Source organism: Sebastes fasciatus, chromosome 10, assembly GCF_043250625.1.
Source record: "Sebastes fasciatus isolate fSebFas1 chromosome 10, fSebFas1.pri, whole genome shotgun sequence".
Taxonomy (NCBI): Eukaryota; Metazoa; Chordata; class Actinopteri; order Perciformes; family Sebastidae; genus Sebastes; species Sebastes fasciatus.
This window is the reverse complement of record NC_133804.1, coordinates 20,720,469-20,747,681: the sequence shown is the minus strand read 5'-3', so window position 1 is coordinate 20,747,681 and position 27,213 is coordinate 20,720,469. Positions and strand designations below refer to the sequence as shown.

Sequence of the window (27,213 nt, the reverse complement as noted above, 5' to 3'; positions counted from 1 at the left end):
AATGTTGTTTGATGTAGCATGTAGTTATGACAAACGTCCATACGGGGACACTATAGACCTTCACATTTGGACTGTCTCTTCGGTGGCTTACGGCTCCTCCCAGATTCAGCGGATGATGCGTCTCTGGGCTTTGTTACAAAGAGAGGTCGGACGACAAAGAACGGTTGTCTTGTTTGGTCGGAGAAATGCGTAAATATTCGTTTGGACTATATCTTCCTTGATCTCAATCTCGTGGTTGTTGTAACATATCCAGATCTGTCTTCATGCTCCATCTCGAAGAAAGGAATAATGCATTTGCGGAGCAGAACGAGCTCTGTGTGGATTTATCTCTTGTTCGTGCTGCTGGATTGTTACTGGGAAGCGGTGTCTGGGCAGCTCTCTTACTCCGTCTCAGAGGAGGTGAATCTGGGGACTGTTGTCGGAAATATCGCTAAAGATCTGAGCATCAATGTCCAGGATCTCGAGTCCCGCATGTTTCAGATCGTTGCTGGATCAAAGAGGAAATATTTCGAGGTAAATCTAAAGACTGGTGTCCTGTACGTTAACGAGAGAATAGATCGAGAGGAACTCTGCGGCGATGAACCAAAATGCTCCCTCAGTGTAGAAGCTGTAATTAACAACCCTTTAAAACTGTATCGGATTGAAATCATAATCTTAGATGTAAATGATAATTCACCATCATTTCTCAGCACGTCACAGGTAATCGACATAACTGAGAGTACAGCAGCAGGGGCTAAATTTCCTCTGCATTCTGCTGACGACGCAGACGTCGGTAAAAATACTGTAAATACCTACAAGCTTAGCCAGAATGAACACTTCTCTCTGGCTACACATATAGGGGAGAGTGTAACTCCTGAATTACTGCTTCAGAAAGTTTTAGACAGAGAAAAACAGTCTGTGATTCGACTCACACTGACTGCTATTGATGGAGGAACTCCTGCTAAATCAGGCACTATGGCTATAATAGTCAATGTCTTGGACAGTAATGATAATCATCCTGTATTCAGCCAAACTCTGTATAAAGCCAGCGTGTATGAGAATGTAAAGATTGGAACATCAATAATAACAATAAATGCCACTGATTTGGATGCGGGCCAAAATGGACAAGTATTATATGCTTTCAGTGCAGGAGGTCGAGGGAAACAAACTGATCTGTTTGCTATAGATGAAAAAACTGGAACTGTAACTAATAAAAAGAATATAGACTTTGAAGAAAATAATGCTTTTGAGATTCGAGTACAAGCCAGTGATGGAGCTTCTTCTCCTCTCACCTCAAATGCCAAATTATTGATTGAAGTTTTAGACATCAATGACAATGCCCCTGAAATCTCAGTCACATCTCTGTTAAATGCAGTCAAAGAAGATGCCTCCATTGGCACTGCTATTGCACTTGTTTCAGTATTTGATAAAGATGGAGGTAAAAATGGGATGATGAACTGTCAAATTGCCAATAATGTTCCTTTTAAATTAGAGTCAAATTATAAGAATTACTATTCATTGGTGGTGGACGGTCCTCTTGACAGAGAGAGAGCATCTCAATACAACATCAGCATCACTGCTACTGATGAGGGCAGCCCACCTCTCTCTAGCACGAGCGTTATTAATGTACACGTCTCAGATGTGAATGATAATAAACCTCTATTCACAGAAAACACAATCAATATCTATGTGAAAGAAAACAGTCCAGTAGGAGCAGTTATAAAAACAGTTTCAGCAATTGATGCTGACATGGATCAAAATGGTCAGGTGAGCTATTCATTTTTACAAAGTAACAGTAACTCACTACCACTCTCTACAATGGTGAACATCAACTCAGAGACTGGAGATATAGTCAGCCTGCAGTCTTTTAACTATGAAGAGTTAAACACGTTTCAGTTTAAAGTTCAGGCCACAGACTCTGGTGTTCCTCCGCTCAGCAGCAACGTGACTGTGAACGTTTTAATCCTGGATGAAAACGACAATAATCCAAATATTCTGGCGCCCTATTCTGAGCACGGCTCCGTTAACAGTGAGAGCATCCCCTATTCTGCTGAAGCGGGATACTTTGTGGCAAAGATCAGGGCTGTAGACGCAGACTCTGGATACAACGCGCTGCTTTCTTATCACCTCTCTGAACCCAAAGGAAACAACCTCTTCCGGATCGGAACCAGCACCGGAGAAATCAGGACTAAGAGGAGAATGAGTGACAATGACCTGAAAACTCACCCCTTGGTGGTGTTGGTTTCTGATAACGGAGAACCCTCCCTGTCAGCTACTGTGTCTATTGATGTGGTGGTGGTTGAAAGCACAGCTGACATCCAGACTCCGTTCAGACATGTGCCCATAAAGGAGGAGAGCTTCTCTGATTTACACCTGTATCTGCTGATCGCCATTGTGTCGGTGTCAGTGATCTTTCTACTGAGCCTCATCAGTTTAATAGCTGTCAAATGCCACAGGACAGACGGCAGTTTCAGCAGGTACAGCGCCCCAATGATCACCACCCACCCTGACGGGAGCTGGTCTTACTCCAAATCTACTCAGCAGTATGACGTGTGTTTCAGCTCAGACACACTGAAGAGTGACGTAGTGGTTTTCCCCGCACCGTATCCACCTGTAGATGGTGAACTGATCAGTATTAACGGAGGAGACACTTTTACCAGAACTCAGACTTTACCCAACAAAGACAAGGTAAGAGATTAAATACATAAAGTACTCGTTGCTTCACTTTTTCTTTGTAGATGATGAGTTACGATGGTGCAGTATTATTTTCGTTACCTTACGTTTTTACCTTAAGTGATGTCTGCTAAGTGACGTCCAAGAAACCGTCATGTCGTTTACATGGACACAGCTTTCTAATTAAGACGGAGTTAATATCAAGTAGAAATAATCAATGTTATTGAGTTTGTTGTTTGGTACTGTAGACTGCAGCTTGCTGTTCATTTGTTGATGGTTTGTAAATTTCAGTCATTTTTGGCTGCTGATCTGTGAGTCGCTATCCGTGGTGCTGAACTCCACTATTCAAACTTGCTTTCAATTCGAAGAATATGGTGCAAAACACAACGTTGTTGAAGTCCACAGTGTTGTTAAACACATTAACACACATCTTTGGAATAGCTGTTAAACAACATGTTACAGATTTCATAATACATTTTCTTCTTAAATTCTTTTGATTTATTATTTGCAGTCATTTTGGTCTTCACTTAAAAAGGCGCAGAATGTATTTCTGTATTTACCATATCATATAACTCACTGTCAGTGCTGTAAGGATTTTGCTTGAAATGTCACTTAATTTTTGAAATATATTGTATTCTAAAGAACAGTTCACTCTGTGAAATTTACTAATTAGTTGCCTGGACGTTCTTGATTATTATTTGACAATTAGATTTTTGCAGTCACTTAATGTTTGAACAAAATTGAGTATCTATACTTCTTTTCAATGCTGTTTGATGTATCATGTAGTTTTGACAAATGTCCACACAGGGACACTATAGGCCTTCACATTTGGACTGTCTCTTCGGTGGCTCACGGCTCCTCCCAGATTCAGCGGATGATGCGTCTCTGGGCTTTGTTACAAAGAGAGGTCGGACGACAAAGAACGGTTGTCTTGTTTGGTCGTAGAAATGCGGAAAGATTCGTTTGGACTATATCTTCCTTGATCTTAATCTCGTGGTTGTTGTAACATATCCAGATCTGTCTTCATGCTCCATCTCGATGAAAGGAATAATGCATTTGCGGAGCAGAACGAGCTCTGTGTGGATTTATCTCTTGTTCGTGCTGCTGGATTGTTACTGGGAAGCGGTGTCTGGGCAGCTCTCTTACTCCGTTTCAGAGGAGGTGAATCTGGGGACTGTTGTCGGAAATATCGCTAAAGATCTGAGCATCAATGTCCAGGATTTGGAGTCCCGCATGTTTCAGATCGTTGCTGGATCAAAGAGGAAATATTTGGAGGTAAATCTAAAGACTGGTGTCCTGTACGTTAATGAGAGAATAGATCGAGAGGAACTCTGCGGCGATGAACCAAAATGTTCCCTCAGTGTAGAAGCAGTAATTAACAACCCTTTAAAACTGTACCGGATTGAAATTATAATCTTAGATGTCAATGATAATTCACCATCATTTCTCAGTACGTCCCAGGTTATTAACATTAGTGAGAGCACAGCAGCAGGGGCTAATTTCCCACTGCATGCAGCTCACGATGCAGACGTCGGTAAAAATACTGTAAATAGCTACAAGCTCAGTCAAAATGAACACTTCTCTCTAGCTACACACAAAGGAGATAGTGTTACCGCCGAATTACTGCTTCAGAAGGTTTTAGACAGAGAAAAACAGTCTGTGATTCGACTCACACTGACTGCTATTGATGGAGGAACTCCTGCTAAATCAGGCACTATGACTATAATAATCAATGTGTTGGATATTAATGATAATCGTCCTGTTTTCAGTCAAACTCTGTACAAAGCCAGTATGTATGAGAATGTAAAGATAGGCACTTCGATAATAACATTAAATGCTACTGATTTAGATGCAGGTCAAAATGGACAAGTGTTTTATTCATTCAGTGAAGTAGGCCGAGGAAAACAAACTGATCTTTTTGCTATAGATGAAAAAACTGGGACTGTAACAAATAAAAAGAATATAGACTTTGAAGAAAATAATGCTTTTGAGATTCGAGTACAAGCCAGTGATGGAGCTTCCTCACCAATGACCTCGCATGCCAAATTATTGATTGAAGTTTTAGATGTCAATGACAATGCCCCTGAAATCTCAGTCACATCTCTGTTAAATTCAGTCAAAGAAGATGCGTCCATTGGCACCGCTATTGCACTTGTTTCAGTATCTGATAAAGACGGTGGTAAAAATGGGATGATGAACTGTAAAATAACCAACAATGTCCCTTTTAAATTAGAGTCAAATTATAAGAATTACTATTCGTTGGTGGTGGACGGTCCTCTTGACAGAGAGAGCGCATCTCAATACAACATCAGCATCACTGCTACTGATGAGGGCAGCCCACCTCTCTCTAGCACGAGCGTTATTAATGTACACATCTCAGATGTGAATGATAATAAACCTCTATTCACAGAAAACATAATCAATGTCTATGTGAAAGAAAACAGTCCAGTAGGAGCAGTTATAAAAACAGTTTCAGCAATTGATGCTGACATGGATCAAAATGGTCAGTTGAGCTATTCATTTTTACAAAGTAACAGTAACTCACTACCACTCTCTACAATGGTGAACATCAACTCAGAGACTGGAGATATAGTCAGCCTGCAGTCTTTTAACTATGAGGAGTTAACAACGTTTCAGTTTAAAGTTCAGGCCACAGACTCTGGTGTTCCTCCGCTCAGCAGCAACGTGACTGTGAACGTTTTAATCCTGGATGAAAACGACAATAATCCAACAATTCTGGCACCCTATTCTGAGCACGGCTCCGTTAACAGTGAGAGCATCCCCTATTCTGCTGAAGCGGGATACTTTGTGGCAAAGATCAGGGCTGTAGACGCAGACTCTGGATACAACGCGCTGCTTTCTTATCACCTCTCTGAGCCCAAAGGAAACAACCTCTTCCGGATCGGAACCAGCACCGGAGAAATCAGGACTAAGAGGAGAATGAGTGACAATGACCTGAAAACTCACCCCTTGGTGGTGTTGGTTTCTGATAACGGAGAACCCTCCCTGTCAGCTACTGTGTCTATTGATGTGGTGGTGGTTGAAAGCACAGCTGACATCCAGACTCAGTTCAGACATGTGCCCATAAAGGAGGAGAGCTTCTCTGATTTAAACCTGTATCTGCTGATCGCCATTGTCTCGGTGTCAGTGATCTTTCTGCTGAGCCTCATCAGTTTAATAGCTGTCAAATGCCACAGGACAGACGGCAGTTTCAGCAGGTACAGCGCCCCAATGATCACCACCCACCCTGACGGGAGCTGGTCTTACTCCAAATCTACTCAGCAGTATGACGTGTGTTTCAGCTCAGACACACTGAAGAGTGACGTAGTGGTTTTCCCCGCACCGTATCCACCTGTAGATGGTGAGCTGATCAGTATCAATGGAGGAGACACTTTTACCAGAACTCAGACTTTACCCAACACAGACAAGGTAAGAGATTAAATATATTAAGTGCTCGTTGCTTCACTCTTTCTTGGTAGATAAATAGTTACGATATAGTGCAGTATTAGTTATGTTAAGTTTGCTATGTGGCGGAAAGGAAACCGTCAAGGCATTTACACGGATTCATCTTTTTAATTAAGATGGAATTAACATAAAGTAGAAGTAATCAAGGTTAATGAGTTTGTATTTTGGTACCCTAGACTGTAGCTTGCTGATATTTGGTTGATAGTTTGTAAATTTCAGTCATCTTTGGCTGCTGAGTCGCTATCCATGGTGCTGAACTCTTTCTTGCAACTCCCAGAATATGGTGCAAAACAAAACATTGTTGAAGTCCACAGTGTTTTCAAACACATTAATACAAATCTTTGGAAACAAATGTTGAACAATATTTTACAAATTTCATGATTTATCTTCTTCTTAAATTATTTTTATTTAATTTTTGCCCTTCAGTTAAAAAGGTCGCAGTGTATTTCTGTATTTACCACACCATGTACCTCACTGTCAGTGCTTTAAGGGTTTTGCTTGCAATTTCAGTTGATTTCTAAAATATACTGTATTCAAAAGAACAGTTCAGTCTGTGAAATTTAGTAATTAGTGGTCTGGATGTTCTTGATTATTATTTGACCATTTAGTTTGTGCAATCACACTGTTTGAACAAAATTGAGAATGTTTACTGCTTTACAATGGTATGATGTAGCGTGTAGTTATGATAAACGTCCACACAGGGACACTATAGACCTTCACATTTGGACGGTCTCTTCGGTGGTTTACGGCTCCTCCCAGATTCAGCGGATGATGCGTCTCTGGGCTTTGTTACAAAGAGAGGTCGGACGACAAAGAACGGTTGTCTAGTTTGGTCGGAGAAATGCGGAAATATTCGTTTGGACTATATTTTCCTTGATCTCAATCTCGTGGTTGTTGTAGCGTTATATCCAGATTTGTCTTCATGCTCCATCTCGATGAGAGGAATAATGCATTTGCGGAGCAGAACGAGCTCTGTGTGGATTTATCTCTTGTTCGTGCTGCTGGATTGTTACTGGGAAGCGGTGTCTGGGCAGCTCTCTTACTCCGTCTCAGAGGAGGTGAATCTGGGGACTGTTGTCGGAAATATTGCTAAAGATCTGAGCATCAATGTCCAGGATCTCGAGTCCCGCAATTTTCAGATCGTTGCTGGATCAAAGAGGAAATATTTCGAGGTAAATCTAAAGACTGGTGTCCTGTACGTTAACGAGAGAATAGATCGAGAGGAACTCTGCGGCGCCGAACCAAAATGCTCCCTCAGTGTAGAAGCTGTAATTAACAACCCTTTAAAACTGTATCGGATTGAAATTACAATCTTAGATGAGAATGATAATTCCCCATCATTTTTAAGAACGTCTCAGTTAATTAACATAACAGAAAGTACAGTAGCAGGGGCTAAATGCCCTCTGCATCCAGCTCACGATGCAGACGTCGGTAAAAATACTGTAAATAGCTACAAGCTCAGTCAGAATGAACACTTCTCTCTGGCTACACATAAAGGAGATAGTGTAACTGTCGAATTACTGCTTCAGAAAGTGTTGGACAGAGAAAGACAGTCTGTGATTCGACTCACACTGACTGCTATTGATGGAGGAACTCCTGCTAAATCAGGCACTATGGTAATTATAGTCAATGTGTTGGACAGTAATGATAATTCCCCCGTTTTCAGTCAAACACTATATAAAGCCAGTGTGCATGAGAATGTAAAGATAGGCACATCGATAATAACACTAAATGCTACTGATTTAGATGCAGGTCAAAATGGACAAGTGTTATATTCATTCAGTGAAGTAGGCCGAGGGAAACAAACTGATCTGTTTGCTATAGATGAAAAAACTGGTACTGTAACAAATAAAAAGAATATAGACTTTGAAGAAAATAATGCTTTTGAGATTCGAGTACAAGCCAGTGATGGAGCTTCTTCTCCTCTCACCTCCAATGCCAAATTATTGATTGAAGTTTTAGACGTCAATGACAATGCCCCTGAAATCTCAGTCACATCTCTGTTAAATTCAGTGAAAGAAGATGCCTCCATTGGCACCGCTATTGCACTTGTTTCAGTATTTGATAAAGACGGAGGTAAAAATGGGATGATGAACTGTCAAATTGCCAATAATGTTCCATTTAAATTAGAGTCAAATTATAAGAATTACTATTCATTGGTGGTGGACGGTCCTCTTGACAGAGAGAGCGCATCTCAATACAACATCAGCATCACTGCTACCGATGAGGGCAGCCCACCTCTCTCTAGCACGAGTGTTATTAATGTACACATCTCAGATGTGAATGATAATAAACCTCTATTCACAGAAAACATAATCAATGTCTATGTGAAAGAAAACAGTCCAGTAGGAGCAGTTATAAAAACAGTTTCAGCAATTGATGCTGACATGGATCAAAATGGTCAGGTGAGCTATTCATTTTTACAAAGTAACAGTAACTCACTACCACTCTCTACAATGGTGAACATCAACTCAGAGACTGGAGATATAGTCAGCCTGCAGTCTTTTAACTATGAGGAGTTAACAACGTTTCAGTTTAAAGTTCAGGCTACAGACTCTGGTGTTCCTCCGCTCAGCAGCAACGTGACTGTGAACGTTTTAATCCTGGATGAAAACGACAATAATCCAACAATTCTGGCACCCTATTCTGAGCACGGCTCCGTTAACAGTGAGAGCATCCCCTATTCTGCTGAAGCGGGATACTTTGTGGCAAAGATCAGGGCTGTAGACGCAGACTCTGGATACAACGCGCTGCTTTCTTATCACCTCTCTGAGCCCAAAGGAAACAACCTCTTCCGGATCGGAACCAGCACCGGAGAAATCAGGACAAAGAGGAGAATGAGTGACAATGACCTGAAAACTCACCCCTTGGTGGTGTTGGTTTCTGATAACGGAGAACCCTCCCTGTCAGCTACTGTGTCTATTGATGTGGTGGTGGTTGAAAGCACAGTTGACATCCAGACTCAATTCAGACATGTGCCCATAAAGGAGGAGAGCTTCTCTGATTTAAACCTGTATCTGCTGATCGCCATTGTGTCGGTGTCAGTGATCTTTCTGCTGAGCCTCATCAGTTTAATAGCTGTCAAATGCCACAGGACAGACGGCAGTTTCAGCAGGTACAGCGCCCCAATGATCACCACCCACCCTGACGGGAGCTGGTCTTACTCCAAATCTACTCAGCAGTATGACGTGTGTTTCAGCTCAGACACACTGAAGAGTGACGTAGTGGTTTTCCCCGCACCGTATCCACCTGTTGATGGTGAACTGATCAGTATTAACGGAGGAGACACTTTTACCAGAACTCAGACTTTACCCAACAAAGACAAGGTAAGAGACTAAATACATTAAGTACTCGTTACTTCAGTTTTTCTTGGTATATAATTAGTTACGATGGTGCAGTATTATTTACTTTATTTTAAAAAGACGTGTGTGTGCCGTGTAGCGGCCAGGAAGCCGCAACCAAAACCATCTCCCCTTTTTAATTAAGACAGAATTAATATCACGTAGAAGCAATCATCAACGTTATATCGTTTGTAGTTTGATACTGTAGACTGCAGTTTGTGGTTCATTTGTTGATGGTTTGTAAATAACAGTCATTTTTGGCTGCTGAGCTCTGTGAGTCGCTATCCGTGGTGCTGAACTGTACTATTCAAACCTGCTTGCAATTCCCAGAAAGCAATGCAAAACACCACGTTGTTGAAGTTTTGAAATATATGTACACATATCTCTGGCAACAACTGTTGAACAATATGTTACAGATTTCATAATTTATCTTCAAGAAAACATTCGATTTAATATTTGCACTCAGTTTGCTCTTCAGTTTTAAAGAAATGTCAACGCATTTCTGTATTTACCACAGCAAATAACTCAGTCATTGCTGTCAGGCTTTTGCTTGAAATTTCAGTTAATTTCTAAATCAAGCTGTATTCCAAATAACACTTCAGTTTTTGATTATTATTTGGCATTGTGATTTTTGAAACTGTTTCATGTTTAAGGAGATTGAGTAGCTACACTGCTTTCCAATGTTATGTTTAAGCATGTAGTAATAACAAATGTCCACACAGGGACACTATAGACCTTCACATTTGGACGGTCTCTTCGGTGGCTTACGGCTCCTCCCAGATTCAGCGGATGATGCGTCTCTGGGCTTTGTTACAGAGAGAGGTCGGACGACAAAGAACGGTTGTCTTGTTTGGTCGTAGAAATGCGGAAAGATTCGTTTGGACTATATCTTCCTTGATCTTAATCTCGTGGTTGTTGTAACATATCCAGATTTGTCTTCATGCTCCTTCTCGATGAAAGGAATAATGCATTTGCGGAGCAGAACGAGCTCTGTGTGGATTTATCTCTTGTTCGTGCTGCTGGATTGTTATTGGGAAGCGGTGTCTGGGCAGCTCTCTTACTCCGTCTCAGAGGAGGTGAATCTTGGGACTGTTGTCGGAAATATTGCTAAAGATCTGAGCATCAATGTCCAGGATCTCGAGTACCGCAATTTTCAGATCGTTGCTGGATCAAAGAGGAAATATTTCGAGGTAAATCTAAAGACTGGTGTCCTGTACGTTAACGAGAGAATAGATCGAGAGGAACTCTGCGGCGATGAACCAAAATGCTCCCTCAGTGTAGAAGCTGTAATTAATAACCCTTTAAAACTGTATCGGATTGAAATTATAATCTTAGATGTAAATGATAATTCACCATCATTTCTCAGTACGTCACAGGTTATTAATATAACGGAAAACACAGCAGCAGGGGCTAAATTCCCTCTGCACCCGGTTCACGACGCAGACGTCGGCAAAAATACTGTAAATAGCTACAAGCTTAGCCAGAATGAACACTTCTCTCTCGCTACACATAAAGGAGACAGTGTTACCGCCGAATTACTGCTTCAGAAAGTTTTAGACAGAGAAAAACAGTCTGTGATTCAACTCACACTGACTGCTATTGATGGAGGAACTCCTGCTAAATCAGGCACTATGGCTATAATAGTCAATGTGCTGGATATTAATGATAATCATCCTGTATTCAGCCAAACTCTGTACAAAGCCAGTGTGTATGAAAACGCTAAGATTGGAACATCAATTATAACGTTAAATGCTACTGATTTAGATGCAGGTCAAAACGGACAAGTGTTCTATTCCTTGAGTGAAATAAGTCGAGGGAAACAAACTGATCTGTTTGCTATAGATGAAAAAACTGGTACTGTAACAAATAAAATGAATATAGACTTTGAAGAAAATAATGCTTTTGAGATTCGAGTTCAAGCCAGTGATGGAGCAGTTTTTCCGATGACCTCACATGCTAAATTATTGATTGAAGTTTTAGACGTCAATGACAATGCTCCTGAAATCTCAGTCACATCTCTGTTAAATGCAGTCAAAGAAGATGCGTCCATTGGCACCGCTATTGCACTTGTTTCAGTATCTGATAAAGACGGAGGTAAAAATGGGATGGTTAACTGTCAAAATGCCAATAATGTTCCTTTTAAATTAGAGTCAAATTATAAGAATTACTATTCGTTGGTGGTGGACGGTCCTCTTGACAGAGAGAGCGCATCTCAATACAACATCAGCATCACTGCTACTGATGAGGGCAGCCCACCTCTCTCTAGCACGAGTGTTATTAATGTACACATCTCAGATGTGAATGATAATAAACCTCTATTCACAGAAAACATAATCAATGTCTATGTGAAAGAAAACAGTCCAGTAGGAGCAGTTATAAAAACAGTTTCAGCAATTGATGCTGACATGGATCAAAATGGTCAGGTGAGCTATTCATTTTTACAAAGTAACAGTAATTCACTACCACTCTCAACAATGGTGAACATCAACTCAGATACTGGAGATATAGTCAGCCTGCAGTCTTTTAACTATGAGGAGTTAACAACGTTTCAGTTTAAAGTTCAGGCCACAGACTCTGGTGTTCCTCCGCTCAGCAGCAACGTGACTGTGAACGTTTTAATCCTGGATGAAAACGACAATAATCCAAATATTCTGGCGCCCTATTCTGAGCATGGCTCCGTTAACAGTGAGAGCATCCCCTATTCTGCTGAAGCGGGATACTTTGTGGCAAAGATCAGGGCTGTAGACGCAGACTCTGGATACAACGCGCTGCTTTCTTATCACCTCTCTGAGCCCAAAGGAAACAACCTCTTCCGGATCGGAACCAGCACCGGAGAAATCAGGACTAAGAGGAGAATGAGTGACAATGACCTGAAAACTCACCCCTTGGTGGTGTTGGTTTCTGATAACGGAGAACCCTCCCTGTCAGCTACTGTGTCTATTGATGTGGTGGTGGTTGAAAGCACAGCTGACATCCAGACTCCGTTCAGACATGTGCCCATAAAGGAGGAGAGCTTCTCTGATTTAAACCTGTATCTGCTGATCGCCATTGTTTCGGTGTCCGTGATCTTTCTGCTGAGTCTCATCAGTTTAATAGCTGTCAAATGCCACAGGACAGACGGCAGTTTCAGCAGGTACAGCGCCCCAATGATCACCACCCACCCTGACGGGAGCTGGTCTTACTCCAAATCTACTCAGCAGTATGACGTGTGTTTCAGCTCAGACACACTGAAGAGTGACGTAGTGGTTTTCCCCGCACCGTATCCACCTGTAGATGGTGAGCTGATCAGTATCAATGGAGGAGACACTTTTACCAGAACTCAGACTTTACCCAACAAAGACAAGGTAAGAGATTAAATATATTAAGTGCTCGTTGCTTCACTCTTTCTTGGTAGATAAATAGTTATGATATAGTGCAGTATTAGTTACGTTAAGTTTGCTATGTGGCGGAAAGGAAACCGTCAAGGCATTTACACGGATTCATCTTTTTAATCAAGACGGAATTAACATAAAGTAGAAGTAATCAAGGTTAATGAGTTTGTAGTTTGGTACCCTAGACTGTAGCTTGCTGTTCTTTTGTTGATAGTTTGTACATTTCAGTCATTTTTGGCTGCTGATTTGTGAGTCGCTATCCATGGTGCTGAACTCTTGCTTGCAACTCCAAGAATATGGTGCAAAACAAAACATTGTTGAAGTCCACAGTGTTTTTAAACACATTAATACACATCTTTGGAAACACATGTTGGACAATATGTTACAAATGTCATAATTTATCTTCTTCTTAAATTATTTTTATTTAATCTTTGCCATTCAGTTAAAAAGGTCGCAGAGTGTATTTCTGTATTTATCACACCATGTACCTCACTGTCAGTGCTTTAAGGGTTTTGCTTGCAATTTCAGTTAATTTCTAAAATATACTGTATTCAAAAGAATAGTTCAGTCTGTGAAATTTAATAATTAGTGGTCTGGATGTTCTTGATTATTATTTGACCATTTAGTTTGTGCAATCACGCTGTTTGAACAAAATTGAGAATGTTTACTGCTTTACATTGGTATGATGTAGCGTGTAGTTATGATAAACGTCCACACGGGGACACTATAGACCTTCACATTTGGACGGTTTACAGCTCCTCCCAGATTCAGCGGATGATGCGTCTCTGGGCTTTGTTACAGAGAGAGGTCGGACGACAAAGAACGGTTGTCTTGTTTGGTCGTAGAAATGCGGAAATATTCGTTTGGACTATATCTTCCCGAATGTTAATCTCGTGGTTGTTGTAACATATCCAGATCTGTCTTCATGCTCCTTCTCGATGAAAGGAATAATGCGTTTTCCAAGCAGAACGAGCTCTGTATGGATTTATCTATTTTTGGTGCTGCTGGATTGTTACTGGGAAGCGGTGTCTGGGCAGCTCTCTTACTCCGTCTCAGAGGAGGTGAATCTGGGGACTGTTGTCGGAAATATCGCTAAAGATCTGAGCATCAATGTCCAGGATTTGGAGTCCCGCATGTTTCAGATCGTTGCTGGATCGAAGAGGAAATATTTCGAGGTAAATCTAAAGACTGGTGTCCTGTACGTTAACGAGAGAATAGATCGAGAGGAACTCTGCGGCGATGAACCAAAATGCTCCCTCAGTGTAGAAGCTGTAATTAACAACCCTTTGAAACTGTACCGGATTGAAATCATAATCTTAGATGTGAATGATAATTCTCCATCATTTCTCAGTACGTCACAGGTATTGAACATTACAGAGAACACAGCAGCAGGGGCTAAATTCCCCTTGCAACAAGCTTACGATTCAGACGTCGGTAAAAATACTGTAAATAGCTACAAGCTTAGTCAAAATGAACACTTCTCTCTCGCTACACACAAAGGAGACAGTGTTACCGCCGAATTACTGCTTCAGAAAGTTTTAGACAGAGAAAAACAGTCTGTGATTCGACTCACACTGACTGCTATTGATGGAGGAACTCCTGCTAAATCAGGCACTATGGTAATCATAGTTAATGTCTTGGACATTAATGATAATCCTCCAGTATTCAGCCAAACTCTGTACAAAGCCAGTGTGTATGAAAACGCTAAGATTGGAACATCAATTATAACGTTAAATGCTACTGATTTAGATGCAGGCCCAAACGGACAAATATTGTACTCCTTTAATAAAATAGACCGTGTAACCAAAACTGATCTGTTTGCTATAGATGAAAAAACTGGGACTGTAACAAATAAAAGGAATATCAACTTTGAAGAAAATAATGCTTTTGAGATTCGGGTACAAGCCAGTGATGGAGCAGTTTTTCCGATGACCTCACATGCCAAATTATTGATTGAAGTTTTAGACGTCAATGACAATGCCCCTGAAATCTCAGTCACATCTCTGTTAAATGCAGTCAAAGAAGATGCCTCCATTGGCACCGCGATTGCACTTGTTTCAGTATTTGATAAAGACGGAGGTAAAAACGGGATGGTGAATTGTCAAATTACCAATAATGTCCCTTTTAAATTAGAGTCAAATTATAAGAATTACTATTCGTTGGTGGTGGACGGTCCTCTTGACAGAGAGAGAGCATCTCAATACAACATCAGCATCACTGCTACTGATGAGGGCAGCCCACCTCTCTCTAGCACGAGCGTTATTAATGTACACATCTCAGATGTAAATGATAATAAACCTCTATTCACAGAAAACATAATCAATGTCTATGTGAAAGAAAACAGTCCAGTAGGAGCAGTTATAAAAACAGTTTCAGCAATTGATGCTGACATGGATCAAAATGGTCAGGTGAGCTATTCATTTTTACAAAGTAACAGTAACTCACTACCACTCTCTACAATGGTGAACATCAACTCAGAGACTGGAGATATAGTCAGCCTGCAGTCTTTTAACTATGAGGAGTTAAACACGTTTCAGTTTAAAGTTCAGGCCACAGACTCTGGTGTTCCTCCGCTCAGCAGCAACGTGACTGTGAACGTTTTAATCCTGGATGAAAACGACAATAATCCAAATATTCTGGCGCCCTATTCTGAGCACGGCTCCGTTAACAGTGAGAGCATCCCCTATTCTGCTGACGCGGGATACTTTGTGGCAAAGATCAGGGCTGTAGACGCAGACTCTGGATACAACGCGCTGCTTTCTTATCACCTCTCTGAACCCAAAGGAAACAACCTCTTCCGGATCGGAACCAGCACCGGAGAAATCAGGACAAAGAGGAGAATGAGTGACAATGACCTGAAAACTCACCCCTTGGTGGTGTTGGTTTCTGATAACGGAGAACCCTCCCTGTCAGCTACTGTGTCTATTGATGTGGTGGTGGTTGAAAGCACAGCTGACATCCAGACTCCGTTCAGACATGTGCCCACAAAGGAGGAGAAGTTCTCTGATTTGAACCTGTATCTGCTGATCGCCATTGCGTCGGTGTCAGTGATCTTTCTGCTGAGCCTCATCAGTTTAATAGCTGTCAAATGCCACAGGACAGACGGCAGTTTCAGCAGGTACAGCGCCCCGATGATCACCACCCACCCTGACGGGAGCTGGTCTTACTCCAAATCTACTCAGCAGTATGACGTGTGTTTCAGCTCAGACACACTGAAGAGTGACGTAGTGGTTTTCCCCGCACCGTATCCATCTGTAGATGGTGAACTGATCAGTATTAACGGAGGAGACACTTTTACCAGAACTCAGACTTTACCCAACAAAGACAAGGTAAGAATACTGGCATTAAGTACGTCTCATTACTGCCCTTCATTTAAGTTGATAATCAACAGTGACATTATAGTTGATACTTTAAGGACTTTGTGCTACTTAAGCAACAACAAGCTTTTATTGTTATTTACTTAAAGTTTGAGTTAAAAGTTCATTGAGGTTGTTGTCCTATGTTGATCTAGGTTGGCTCTACATATGTTGTTGCAATCCCCCCTCTTTTTGATGCTAACGCTGCATATAAATTTGTATGTTGCTGTCCGTGGTGCTGAACGCACATTTCTGAGTGTATTCTGCCTGCAATCCACTCACTTTCACGTTTTGAGCTCTGACTAAAGTAATAGCAAAAACAAGCAATCAATGGTATTAAGTTTATAGGTGGATACTGAAGATTGTAGCCTGCTGTGAATTTGTTGATTGTTTTCTAACTTCATTGACTTTGCCCTGCTGATTTGCATTTTAATGTATGAGTCGCTATCCGTGGTGCTGAACACTATTTTATGATCTGTGTTGTTTGCGTAACACAACAGAATCATATTACAATGCACAGAAAAATTAATTTCATTGTTAGATACTGAATGTGATTATTATGTGAACATTATAAGAAATAAGATAATTATTGCTTGTTAAATATGAAATAAACTCCATGCACGACTAGCTTCTTGATTAGCTTCTTTTATAATACTTGAGTATAGTGAGGGACCAATCCAGAGTACACAATCAATTGCAATTTTGAGAAACGTTATTGCTTACTAAGAGAAATGTCAAACCCTTCTAAAACTCACTGGAATTTGCGTAAAAACATTCTCGATACTCGTAGTGCTTCAATTTGATAAAGCATTGCTATAATATCTATTTTGTAAGAGTCCTAGGATCATGCAGTACTTTCCTCTATGATAATGCACAAAAAAGAAGAAGAATATACATAGTTATTTGCTGACTTGTGAATCATTTTGATAATGGTAGTTGTATAAGAATAGCCAGTGAATGTTGGGTCTGGAAAGTGAAGAAGGTGAAACAATTTACTCCTGTGTGTTACTCCTCGTATTCTATTTTACTTCAGATCAACAATGTTTTAGGTATTACAGGCTGCCTCGCCTGAAGTGTGCTTTGAATACTCCGCTGCTTCAGCATAATGATCTCTACTTGTGGTTCTGAAATATGTGGTGATAACACTCTACTACATTATAACGACCTAGCAGTACACTCAGTAATGACGAGGATGTCATTTTTGTCATTTGTCATTGACAGGAATCATTTAAATTCTGGTGATTTCGCAGGAAAAGCAATGTTTTACTGTGTTTATTTCATTGCATTGTAGTTATTTCAAATGGCCATGAGGCGACACTGGAGACCGTAAGACGACCAGCAGGTCGCTGATGTGTAGAGGCCCCTCCCACGTTAAAATCATCACCATTTGTGTCAGTGCTTTGTTAGAATGAGACGCAGGACGAAGGAGGATGGACAGAGAACATATACTGACATATAATTCGGTCTTTCAAACGATCTTTTGGGCTTAATAAGCGAAACCCACGTCGATATAAGGATCTATGCTTTGTTGTCGTTGTATGGAATTATGCATCCGCCGGGAAGAAAGACCTCCATCGGGATATATCTACTGCTTGTTGTCTTGGAGTATAACTGGGGAGCGGTATCCGGGCAGCTCTCTTATTCCGTTTCAGAGGAGGTAAACCCGGGGACCTCTGTTGGAAATCTCGCCAAGGATCTGAATCTTAATGTCCAGGATTTGGAGTCACGTATGTTTCAGATCGTTGCTGGTTCAAAGAGAAAGTATTTCGATGTAAATTTGAAGTCAGGTTTTCTCTACGTGAGTGAAAGAATAGACAGAGAAGAGCTCTGCGCGAAAGCTGCTAAATGCACGGTAAATGTCGAGGCTGTGATTAATAATCCACTGAAACTTTACCGTATTGAGGTGAATATACTTGACGTGAATGATAATCCGCCCTCTTTCAGTGCCAAATCACAAACTATCGACATAGCAGAGAGCGTACTGCCGGGTGCTACATTCCCTGTGCTGTCGGCCTACGATGCCGATGTAGGGAAGAATAGTATTAACACATACAAGCTGAATGCAAATGAATATTTCTCTTTAGCGGTGCACAAAGGAGAGAGTGTGTCAGCCGAGTTAGTTCTTCAGAAAGCGTTAGACCGAGAAAAACAGGCTTTAATTAAGCTTACACTGACCGCAGTAGATGGAGGAACACCTCCAAAATCAGGCACGTCAGAAATCATCATTAATGTTTTAGATAACAACGACAACTTCCCGGTCTTTACCAAAACATTGTATAAGACAAGTATTAGAGAAAATGCTCCACTTGGCTCTACAGTACTAACAGTGACTGCCACTGACGCCGATGAGGGGACAAACAAAGACATTATATATTTATTGAATTCAAAAGATCAGGATCATATTTTCGACATTTTTAAAATTGATTCAGAAACAGGAATAATAACTGTTAAAGGACAAATTGACTTTGAAACTAATCCTGCCTTTGAGATTCGTGTGCAGGCTGCTGACAAAGGCCAGCCTCCATTAACAGCACAGTGTAAAGTACTAGTGGAGGTGGTGGACCTGAATGACAATGCGCCTGACATCACGGTGACGTCACTGCTCAGTACAGTGAAGGAGGACGCTGAGATTGGTACTGCCATTGCACTTGTGTCAGTTCTTGACAGAGATGGGGGCAAAAACGGTGACGTTAAATGTGAGATATTGAATTCGGTTCCCTTTAAATTAGAGACAAATTATAAAAATTATTATTCTTTAGTCACTGCTGGAGCTCTGGACAGGGAACTAATCTCCCACTACAATATCACTGTCCAAGCTATGGATGAAGGTAGGCCCCCTCTCTCTACTACCAGTGTGGTTATTATTCAGGTTTCTGATGTCAATGACAACACACCTCGGTTTTCAGAGACTGTAATTAATATGTATGTGAATGAAAACAGTCCAGTTGGGACAGTTTTGAAAGCAGTATCTGCAACTGATGCTGACGTTAGCGAAAATGGTCAGGTGAGCTATTCATTAGTCAGTGATAATAACTTAGTGCCGTTATCTACGATGGTGAACATCAACTCAGAGACTGGAGATATAGTCAGCCTGCAGTCTTTTAACTATGAGGAGTTAAAAACATTTCAGTTTAAAGTTCAGGCCACAGACTCTGGTGTTCCTCCACTCAGAAGCAACGTGACTGTAAACGTTTGTATTCTGGATGAAAACGACAATAATCCAACAATTCTGGCGCCCTATTCTGAGCACGGCTCCGTTAACAGTGAGAGCATCCCCTATTCTGCTGAAGCGGGATACTTTGTGGCAAAGATCAGGGCTGTAGACTCAGACTCTGGATACAACGCGCTGCTTTCTTATCACCTCTCTGAGCCCAAAGGAAACAACCTCTTCCGGATCGGAACCAGCACCGGAGAAATCCGGACTAAGAGGAGAATGAGTGACAATGACCTGAAAACTCACCCCTTGGTGGTGTTGGTTTCTGATAACGGAGAACCCTCCCTGTCAGCTACTGTGTCTATTGATGTGGTGGTGGTTGAAAGCACAGCTGACATCCAGACTCAGTTCAGACATGTGCCCATAAAGGAGGAGAGCTTCTCTGATTTAAACCTGTATCTGCTGATCGGCATTGTCTCGGTGTCAGTGATCTTTCTGCTGAGCCTCATCAGTTTAATAGCTGTCAAATGCCACAGGACAGACGGAAGTTTCAGCAGGTACAGCGCCCCAATGATCACCACCCACCCTGATGGGAGCTGGTCCTACTCCAAATCTACTCAGCAGTATGACGTGTGTTTCAGCTCAGACACACTGAAGAGTGACGTAGTGGTTTTCCCTGCACCGTATCCACCTGTAGATGGTGAACTGATCAGTATTAACGGAGGAGACACTTTTACAAGAACTCAGACTTTACCCAACAAAGACAAGGTAAGAACATTGCCATTAAGTACGTCTCATTACTCCCCTTCATTTATGTTGACAATCAACAATGACATTATAACTGATGCTTTAAGGGCTTTGTGCTACTTGAGCAACAACAAACTTTCATTGTAATTTACTTGAAGTTTGAATTAAAGTTCATTGAGGTTGTTGTCCTATGCTGATCTAGGCCTGTTCTACATATGTTGTTGCAATCCCCCCTCTTTTTGCTGCTAACTCTACATATCAATTTGTATGTCACTGTCCGTGGTGCTGAATGCAAATTTCTGCCTGCAATCACCCTGACATATGGAATATATATGGTATGGGTACTTATTTTCCTGTTACAAACTCCAGTGTGTTGTTATACAATAATCTCAGCCTATGACTACTCACTCAAAAGGTGTCAAGTCAGTATTTTCCATGTTTATTTCTGAGGTGTCATTGTTCACCAATGCCATCTGTTATTCCTTCTTTTAGTAGTTTATCTGGTCCAAGTATTTGCAATACCTAATCTAGAGGAATGGGAATCCCCTTACTTCCATCTATAAATTCAGTTTTTCTAATACAAATTTAAATATTTGGCTAATGTGTCCTAAAAACTTAAATTCCTCCATTTCAAGTTTAAGCTGTGTTTCACTGTCAGGCGTGCAGCTATAATGTCGACGTTGAATATCCGTTGAAAGTATTAGTAAATTCGTTTGCGTTCTTTAATTTCTCCAAATCCTTGCAATAATGTATGCCGTTTGTAATTAAGTGGTTGTCAGAGTTTCTGAATGAGGAGGGATATTTTACAGATGCTTTAAAACACGTGCAGTTAATCAGAGTCACCACACGGTGACGTTATAGACCGTAACACAGAGATGTTGAGGCTCCACCCAGAGTAAAAACGGAATGACTGTGGATTTTCATCACAAAGAGACACGGGGAGAGAAGGGAGGACGTAATGGAGTCTTCTTTAAGAATAAGAACATCGAAATAGCGTTGGCTAAATATTGTTACATCTCATCAGTCCACGGCAGAAACTCCATTGTGGATTTATGCTTTGTTCTTTTCCGGAGGAATGATGCCTTCACCGAGTAGCAGGAGGTCTATTGTTACATATCTGGTGCTGGTGCTGTTGGATTGTTTCTGGGAAGCAGCGTCTGGGCAGCTCTCCTACTCCGTCTCAGAGGAGGTAAACCCGGGGACCAATGTTGGAAATATCGCCAAGGATCTAAACCTCAATGTGCAGGATTTGGAGTCCCGTTTGTTTCAGGTTGTTGCGGGATCTAAGAGGAAATACTTCGAGGTGAATCTAAAGACCGGATTTCTGTATGTTAATGAGAGGATAGACCGAGAGGAGCTTTGTGCGGATGAACCCAAATGTACTGTCAGTGTAGAGGCAGTGATAAACAACCCGCTGAAGCTGTACCGCGTAGAGATAGAAATACGAGATGTGAATGACCACTCTCCGTCTTTTAACACGAAATCACAAATACTGGACATCGCAGAGAACACATTGCCTGGAATTAAATTCGCGTTATCGGAGGCAAGCGATGCTGATGTGGGGAAAAACGGTGTCAGTGCGTATAAGCTCAGTGCAAACGAATACTTCAGTCTGGCGACACACAAAAGAGGGGAGAGTATATCTCCAGAGTTAGTGCTGCAGAAAGCCTTAGACCGTGAGAAGAAGCCACATATGCAGCTCATGTTAACAGCGGTAGATGGGGGAACTCCACCAAATTCAGGCACATCAGAAATTGAAATAAATGTTCTTGATATTAATGATAACGCGCCGATGTTCAGCAGCACTCTGTATAAAGTTAAAACACTTGAAAATACCCCGATTGGTACGGTTGTCTTTGCCTTAAATGCGACCGACGCCGATGAAGGCACAAACGGTGAAATAGTGTATTCACTTCGTAATAAAGATCAGGACCATATTCTGGATATTTTCAAAATTGATCCAGACACTGGGATAATTTCAGTGAAAGGCAAAATCGACTATGAGGAAAGAAAAGCGTTTGAGATCCGAGCAGAAGCTAGGGACAAAGCCCAGCCTCCTCTGTCTGCTCATAGTAAAGTGCTGGTGGAAGTTATTGATGTAAACGACAACGCTCCTGAGATCACTGTGACGTCACTGCTCAATACAGTGAACGAGGACGCTGACGTAGGTACTGCTATCGCACTTGTGTCCGTTCTAGACAGAGACAGTGGTAAAAATGGTGAAGTGAAATGTGAGATCTTGAATACGGGTCCGTTCAAATTGGAGACAAATTACAAAAACTATTACTCTTTAGTGGTTGACGGACATTTAGACAGAGAGGTGACTCCTCAGTATAATGTGACAATTTCAGCTACCGATGAAGGGAGTCCTCCTCTTTCAAACATTAGCGTTGTTACTGTTTATGTTTCTGATGTTAATGACAACGCCCCACGTTTCCCAGAACATGTAATAAACATTTATGTGAAAGAAAACAGTAAAGTAGGAACAGTTGTTAAAACAGTGACTGCAACTGATGCTGACGTCAGCAACAACGGCCAGGTGATTTACTCACTTTTAGACCGTAATAGTAAATCTCTGCCCCTCCCCACAATGGTGAACATCAACTCAGAGACTGGAGATATAGTCAGCCTGCAGTCTTTTAACTATGAGGAGTTAAACACGTTTCAGTTCAAAGTTCAGGCCACAGACTCTGGTGTTCCTCCGCTCAGCAGCAACGTGACTGTGAACGTTTTAATCCTGGATGAAAACGACAATAATCCAAATATTCTGGCGCCCTATTCTGAGCACGGCTCCGTTAACAGTGAGAGCATCCCCTATTCTGCTGAAGCGGGATACTTTGTGGCAAAGATCAGGGCTGTAGACGCAGACTCTGGATACAACGCGCTGCTTTCTTATCACCTCTCTGAGCCCAAAGGAAACAACCTCTTCCGGATCGGAACCAGCACCGGAGAAATCAGGACTAAGAGGAGAATGAGTGACAATGACTTGAAAACTCACCCCTTGGTGGTGTTGGTTTCTGATAACGGAGAACCCTCCCTGTCAGCTACTGTGTCTATTGATGTGGTGGTGGTTGAAAGCACGGCTGACATCCAGACTCAGTTCAGACATGTGCCCATAAAGGAGGAGAAGTTCTCTGATTTAAACCTGTATCTGCTGATCGCCATTGTGTCGGTGTCAGTGATCTTTCTGCTGAGCCTCATCAGTTTAATAGCTGTCAAATGCCACAGGACAGACGGCAGTTTCAGCAGGTACAGCGCCCCAATGATCACCACCCACCCTGACGGGAGCTGGTCTTACTCCAAATCTACTCAGCAGTATGACGTGTGTTTCAGCTCAGACACACTGAAGAGTGACGTAGTGGTTTTCCCCGCACCGTATCCACCTGTAGATGGTGAACTGATCAGTATTAACGGAGGAGACACTTTTACCAGAACTCAGACTTTACCCAACAAAGACAAGGTAAGCCGTAGTTTTAATACCTTTGAGTAACATCATTTGCGTATCTTTTGTTAAATACATAGATACTAATATGTTGAAAAAAATAATAGTCATGCCCCTGACCATTATTGAAGTGTTTGTTCAAAAAGCATTCGCATTTATTTCTAATTGTTCCTTGACTTTACCTACAAATAAATAGTATTTGCAGTTGCTTATAACTATTTTTGTACCATTACTAAGATCTTGAAATGAGGGCATAACGCTGACACGTATTTCTCTTTTCACTGGTTTGATGGTGCTGTGTTACGTATTACAAAGTTGTCAGGTGATTTAATGAATGCTAACTATGTCGCCAATGGTTTTGATTATCTAAGAGCAATTTCAGAACAACACAGTTGATATAGTTTCATGGTATTTTACGGTGTGTTGGATACAGTACTCTGCATTCACTTGAGCAATGGCAAGACATGTATTAAAGCTGTTTTGGGCCGCTGTCCATGGTGCTGAACAAGTCTCTTCCTTGAGATCTGGTTGCTGTCCGTGGTGCTGATTTTGCAAGTTCTATTCCGTGTAACTGAATAGAGACAAAGGGCGTTCAAAATAACTTCATAAATAAATATCATGTCAATGAATAACGATACTAATTTATTATATTACATTTCACAGATCACTATTGTTCTATGAACAGTATACCAGTTGAGCTCAAGTCTTCCAAAATCAACACATACATTTAGTAGTTGACTCAGCATAGATTTTCTCATTCATACCGTTTACTGTACCTTATAATAAGCATAAGCACTTTTGTTTTGGGCCGTCTTTCTGTATACAAAAGTGTCGCACGATGTCGCCAGAGACCATGATAAATTATTGTGTTCAACGTTCAGACACTCCTCCTCTATTTATGACAGAGAAGAAAACGTCATCAACTGGTAATGCTTTGTGGAGATAGCGTTCAGATGAGTGGAGCCCAGCAGAGAGAGAGGACCCTAAGCGAGAATGGATAATTAAAAAAAACTATTTTACTCTTTTCGTGGAGAGGCCAAACAGGAAGAAACCAGGATTTGTTGCTTTTGCCTAAACAGCGATGGCTGCTCGGGAACAATGGGATAATATCGGGGGTCTGTTTTTCACTCTGCTTTGTCTCTGCGGCTGGTCCGCGGCTCAGATATCCTATTCCGTTTCAGAGGAGGTGGACAAAGGGACAGCGGTGGGAAACCTCGCTAAGGATTTAAATCTCAATGTGCAGCAACTCCAGTCCGCGGGTCTTCAGATTACCTCGGGGTATAACAAACGGTATTTTGACATAAATCATGAATCTGGAGTACTTTTCGTTAGCGAGAGGATAGATCGGGAGGAGCTTTGTCCTAATACGGTAAAGTGCTCTTTAAATATAGAGGCCATACTGAGCAACCCTCGCAGCCTTCATCGCATTGAAGTTGTTGTTAATGATATTAATGACAATGCCCCGTCGTTTATGGAGGAAATAAGCACGATTGATATGTATGAATCTTCTTATGTCGGAGAAAGGCATCCACTGCCGACAGCTCATGACGCAGACGTAGGAGCTAACTCAGTGAAGACTTATAAATTGAACCCGAATGATCATTTCTCTTTGGATATACAGAGCATCGGTGACCAGAGTGTGTCTGCTGAGCTGGTGCTGCAGAAAGCATTAGATCGAGAAAAACAGGCTGTTATTGAACTCACACTGACTGCGATAGACGGAGGAAAACCTCCCAAAACGGGGACTTTACAGATACAAGTTAATGTGCTGGATGTAAATGACAATTCACCGTTGTTCAGTAAATCTCTTTACAAGGTCCAAGTTGTTGAAAATGCAGATATTGGCACAGCGTTATTGATACTGACAGCTACTGATTTAGATGACAGTGTTAATGGTGAAGTTGTTTACTCTTTCACAGAAAGGGGGCGTTTAAATCCTGATGATAAATTTGCCCTGAATGATAATACTGGAGAAATTACTGTGAAAGGCAAAATTGATTATGAGGAACATCAAGCGTACGAGATTCGTGTTCAAGCACGAGATAAAGGCAATCCTCCTCGCAGTGCGCATAGCAAGGTTTTAGTGGAAGTTATTGATGTCAATGACAATGCTCCAGAAATCTCGGTTTCATCACTCATGAGTCCAGTGAAAGAGGACGCTGAAATAGGCACAGCCATTGCAATGGTGACTATCACTGATAAAGATGGAGGGAAAAATGGTCAGACGAACTGTAAGATTACAGGTTCTGTGCCATTTAAATTAAAATCAAACTATAAAAACTATTATTCTCTGTTGGTTGACGGGCCTCTTGACAGAGAGAGTGTTTCCCAGTTTAATGTCTCAATCACAGCTACAGATGAAGGAACTCCCGCTCTGTCGAGCACAAGTGTCATAACTGTTCAAGTTTCGGATGTTAATGATAATCCTCCTCGATTCCTGGAACAGCTGATTAATGTTTATGTGAAAGAGAATAGCCCGATTGGAACAACTATTCATAAACTGACGACATTAGATTCAGATTTGAATGAAAACGCAAAAGCAACGTATCACTTAATGAACAGCTCTCCGAAGACCACACAGATAGCTTCAATGGTGAACATCAACTCAGAGACTGGAGATATAGTCAGCCTGCAGTCTTTTAACTTTGAGGAGTTAAACACGTTTCAGTTTAAAGTTCAGGCCACAGACTCTGGTGTTCCTCCGCTCAGCAGCAACGTGACTGTGAACGTTTTAATCCTGGATGAAAACGACAATAATCCAAATATTCTGGCGCCCTATTCTGAGCACGGCTCCGTTAACAGTGAGAGCATCCCCTATTCTGCTGAAGCGGGATACTTTGTGGCAAAGATCAGGGCTGTAGACGCAGACTCTGGATACAACGCGCTGCTTTCTTATCACCTCTCTGAGCCCAAAGGAAACAACCTCTTCCGGATCGGAACCAGCACCGGAGAAATCAGGACTAAGAGGAGAATGAGTGACAATGACCTGAAAACTCACCCCTTGGTGGTGTTGGTTTCTGATAACGGAGAACCCTCCCTGTCAGCTACTGTGTCTATTGATGTGGTGGTGGTTGAAAGCACAGCTGACATCCAGACTCAGTTCAGACATGTGCCCATAAAGGAGGAGAGCTTCTCTGATTTAAACCTGTATCTGCTGATCGCCATTGTGTCGGTGTCAGTGATCTTTCTGTTGAGTCTCATCAGTTTAATAGCTGTCAAATGCCACAGGACAGACGGCAGTTTCAGCAGGTACAGCGCCCCAATGATCACCACCCACCCTGACGGGAGCTGGTCCTACTCCAAATCTACTCAGCAGTATGACGTGTGTTTCAGCTCAGACACGCTGAAGAGTGACGTAGTGGTTTTCCCGGCACCGTTTCCACCTGTAGATGGTGAACTGATCAGTATTAACGGAGGAGACACTTTTACCAGAACTCAGACTTTACCAAACAAAGACAAGGTAAGCCGTAGTTTTAATACTTTTGGGTAACATAATGTGCGTAACTTTTGTTATATACAGATATACTAATATGTTGAAAAAAGTACAGTCATGCCCCTGACCATGATTGAAGTGTTTGTTCAAAAAGCATTAAAGCATTCGCATTTATTTTTAATTGTTCCTTGACTTTACCTACAAATAAATAGTATTTGCAGTTGCTTATAACTATTTTTGTACCATTACTAA

The 27,213-nt window shown here is 41.5% G+C and overlaps 5 protein-coding genes and 2 pseudogenes across 15 annotated transcripts in view; 6 read left to right on the top strand and 1 right to left on the bottom strand.

The window, feature by feature from the left end:
• The window catches only part of LOC141775507 (protocadherin alpha-C2-like), a 213,456-nt gene that overhangs the window by 113,551 nt on the left and 72,692 nt on the right, over window positions 1-27,213 (top strand). The window contains exon 1 of one of the 10 annotated variants that reach the window (XM_074648944.1): window positions 3,553-6,081. The exons of 7 other annotated variants lie outside the window; for them this stretch is intronic. In XM_074648944.1, the coding sequence (XP_074505045.1) occupies window positions 3,691-6,081 (2,391 nt within the window). In that variant the 5' untranslated portion in view covers window positions 3,553-3,690. Of the gene's footprint in view, window positions 1-3,552; window positions 6,082-17,412; window positions 20,108-24,464; window positions 26,989-27,213 lie in introns of those variants that run through there. 2 more of the 10 variants (XM_074648948.1, XM_074648947.1) reach the window with 2 other exon arrangements.
• Window positions 1-27,213, bottom strand: part of LOC141775515 (fibroblast growth factor 18-like) — a 305,178-nt gene that overhangs the window by 240,034 nt on the left and 37,931 nt on the right. The window lies entirely within an intron of this gene.
• LOC141775513 (protocadherin alpha-10 pseudogene) lies at window positions 86-2,981 on the top strand (annotated as a pseudogene).
• Window positions 6,516-10,572, top strand: LOC141775512 (protocadherin alpha-10 pseudogene; annotated as a pseudogene).
• LOC141775514 (protocadherin alpha-6-like) lies at window positions 10,953-12,866 on the top strand. The gene has a single exon (XM_074648961.1). It carries the CDS (start codon window positions 11,090-11,092, stop codon window positions 12,812-12,814), a length of 1,725 nt encoding a protein of 574 aa, XP_074505062.1. The 5' UTR covers window positions 10,953-11,089; the 3' UTR covers window positions 12,815-12,866.
• On the top strand, window positions 14,313-17,257 carry LOC141775870 (protocadherin alpha-6-like). The gene is made up of 2 exons (XM_074649613.1): window positions 14,313-16,158; window positions 17,219-17,257. Exons 1-2 carry the CDS (start codon window positions 14,446-14,448, stop codon window positions 17,255-17,257), a joined length of 1,752 nt encoding a protein of 583 aa, XP_074505714.1. The 5' UTR covers window positions 14,313-14,445.
• On the top strand, window positions 20,718-23,591 carry LOC141775510 (protocadherin alpha-3-like). The gene has a single exon (XM_074648958.1). It carries the CDS (start codon window positions 21,162-21,164, stop codon window positions 23,574-23,576), a length of 2,415 nt encoding a protein of 804 aa, XP_074505059.1. The 5' UTR covers window positions 20,718-21,161; the 3' UTR covers window positions 23,577-23,591.

What these genes read in the sequence shown, in the direction of transcription:
- LOC141775870 (XM_074649613.1), top strand. Translation starts at nt 14,446, where the DNA reads ATGGTAATCATAGTTAATGTCTTGGACATTAATGATAATCCTCCAGTA. An exon ending in CTTTACCCAACAAAGACAAG is followed by an intron (nt 16,159 to 17,218) that starts GTAAGAATACTG and finishes ATTTTACTTCAG; the next exon opens with ATCAACAATGTTTTAGGTAT.
- LOC141775510 (XM_074648958.1), top strand. Translation starts at nt 21,162, where the DNA reads ATGATGCCTTCACCGAGTAGCAGGAGGTCTATTGTTACATATCTGGTG.
- LOC141775514 (XM_074648961.1), top strand. Translation starts at nt 11,090, where the DNA reads ATGGCTATAATAGTCAATGTGCTGGATATTAATGATAATCATCCTGTA.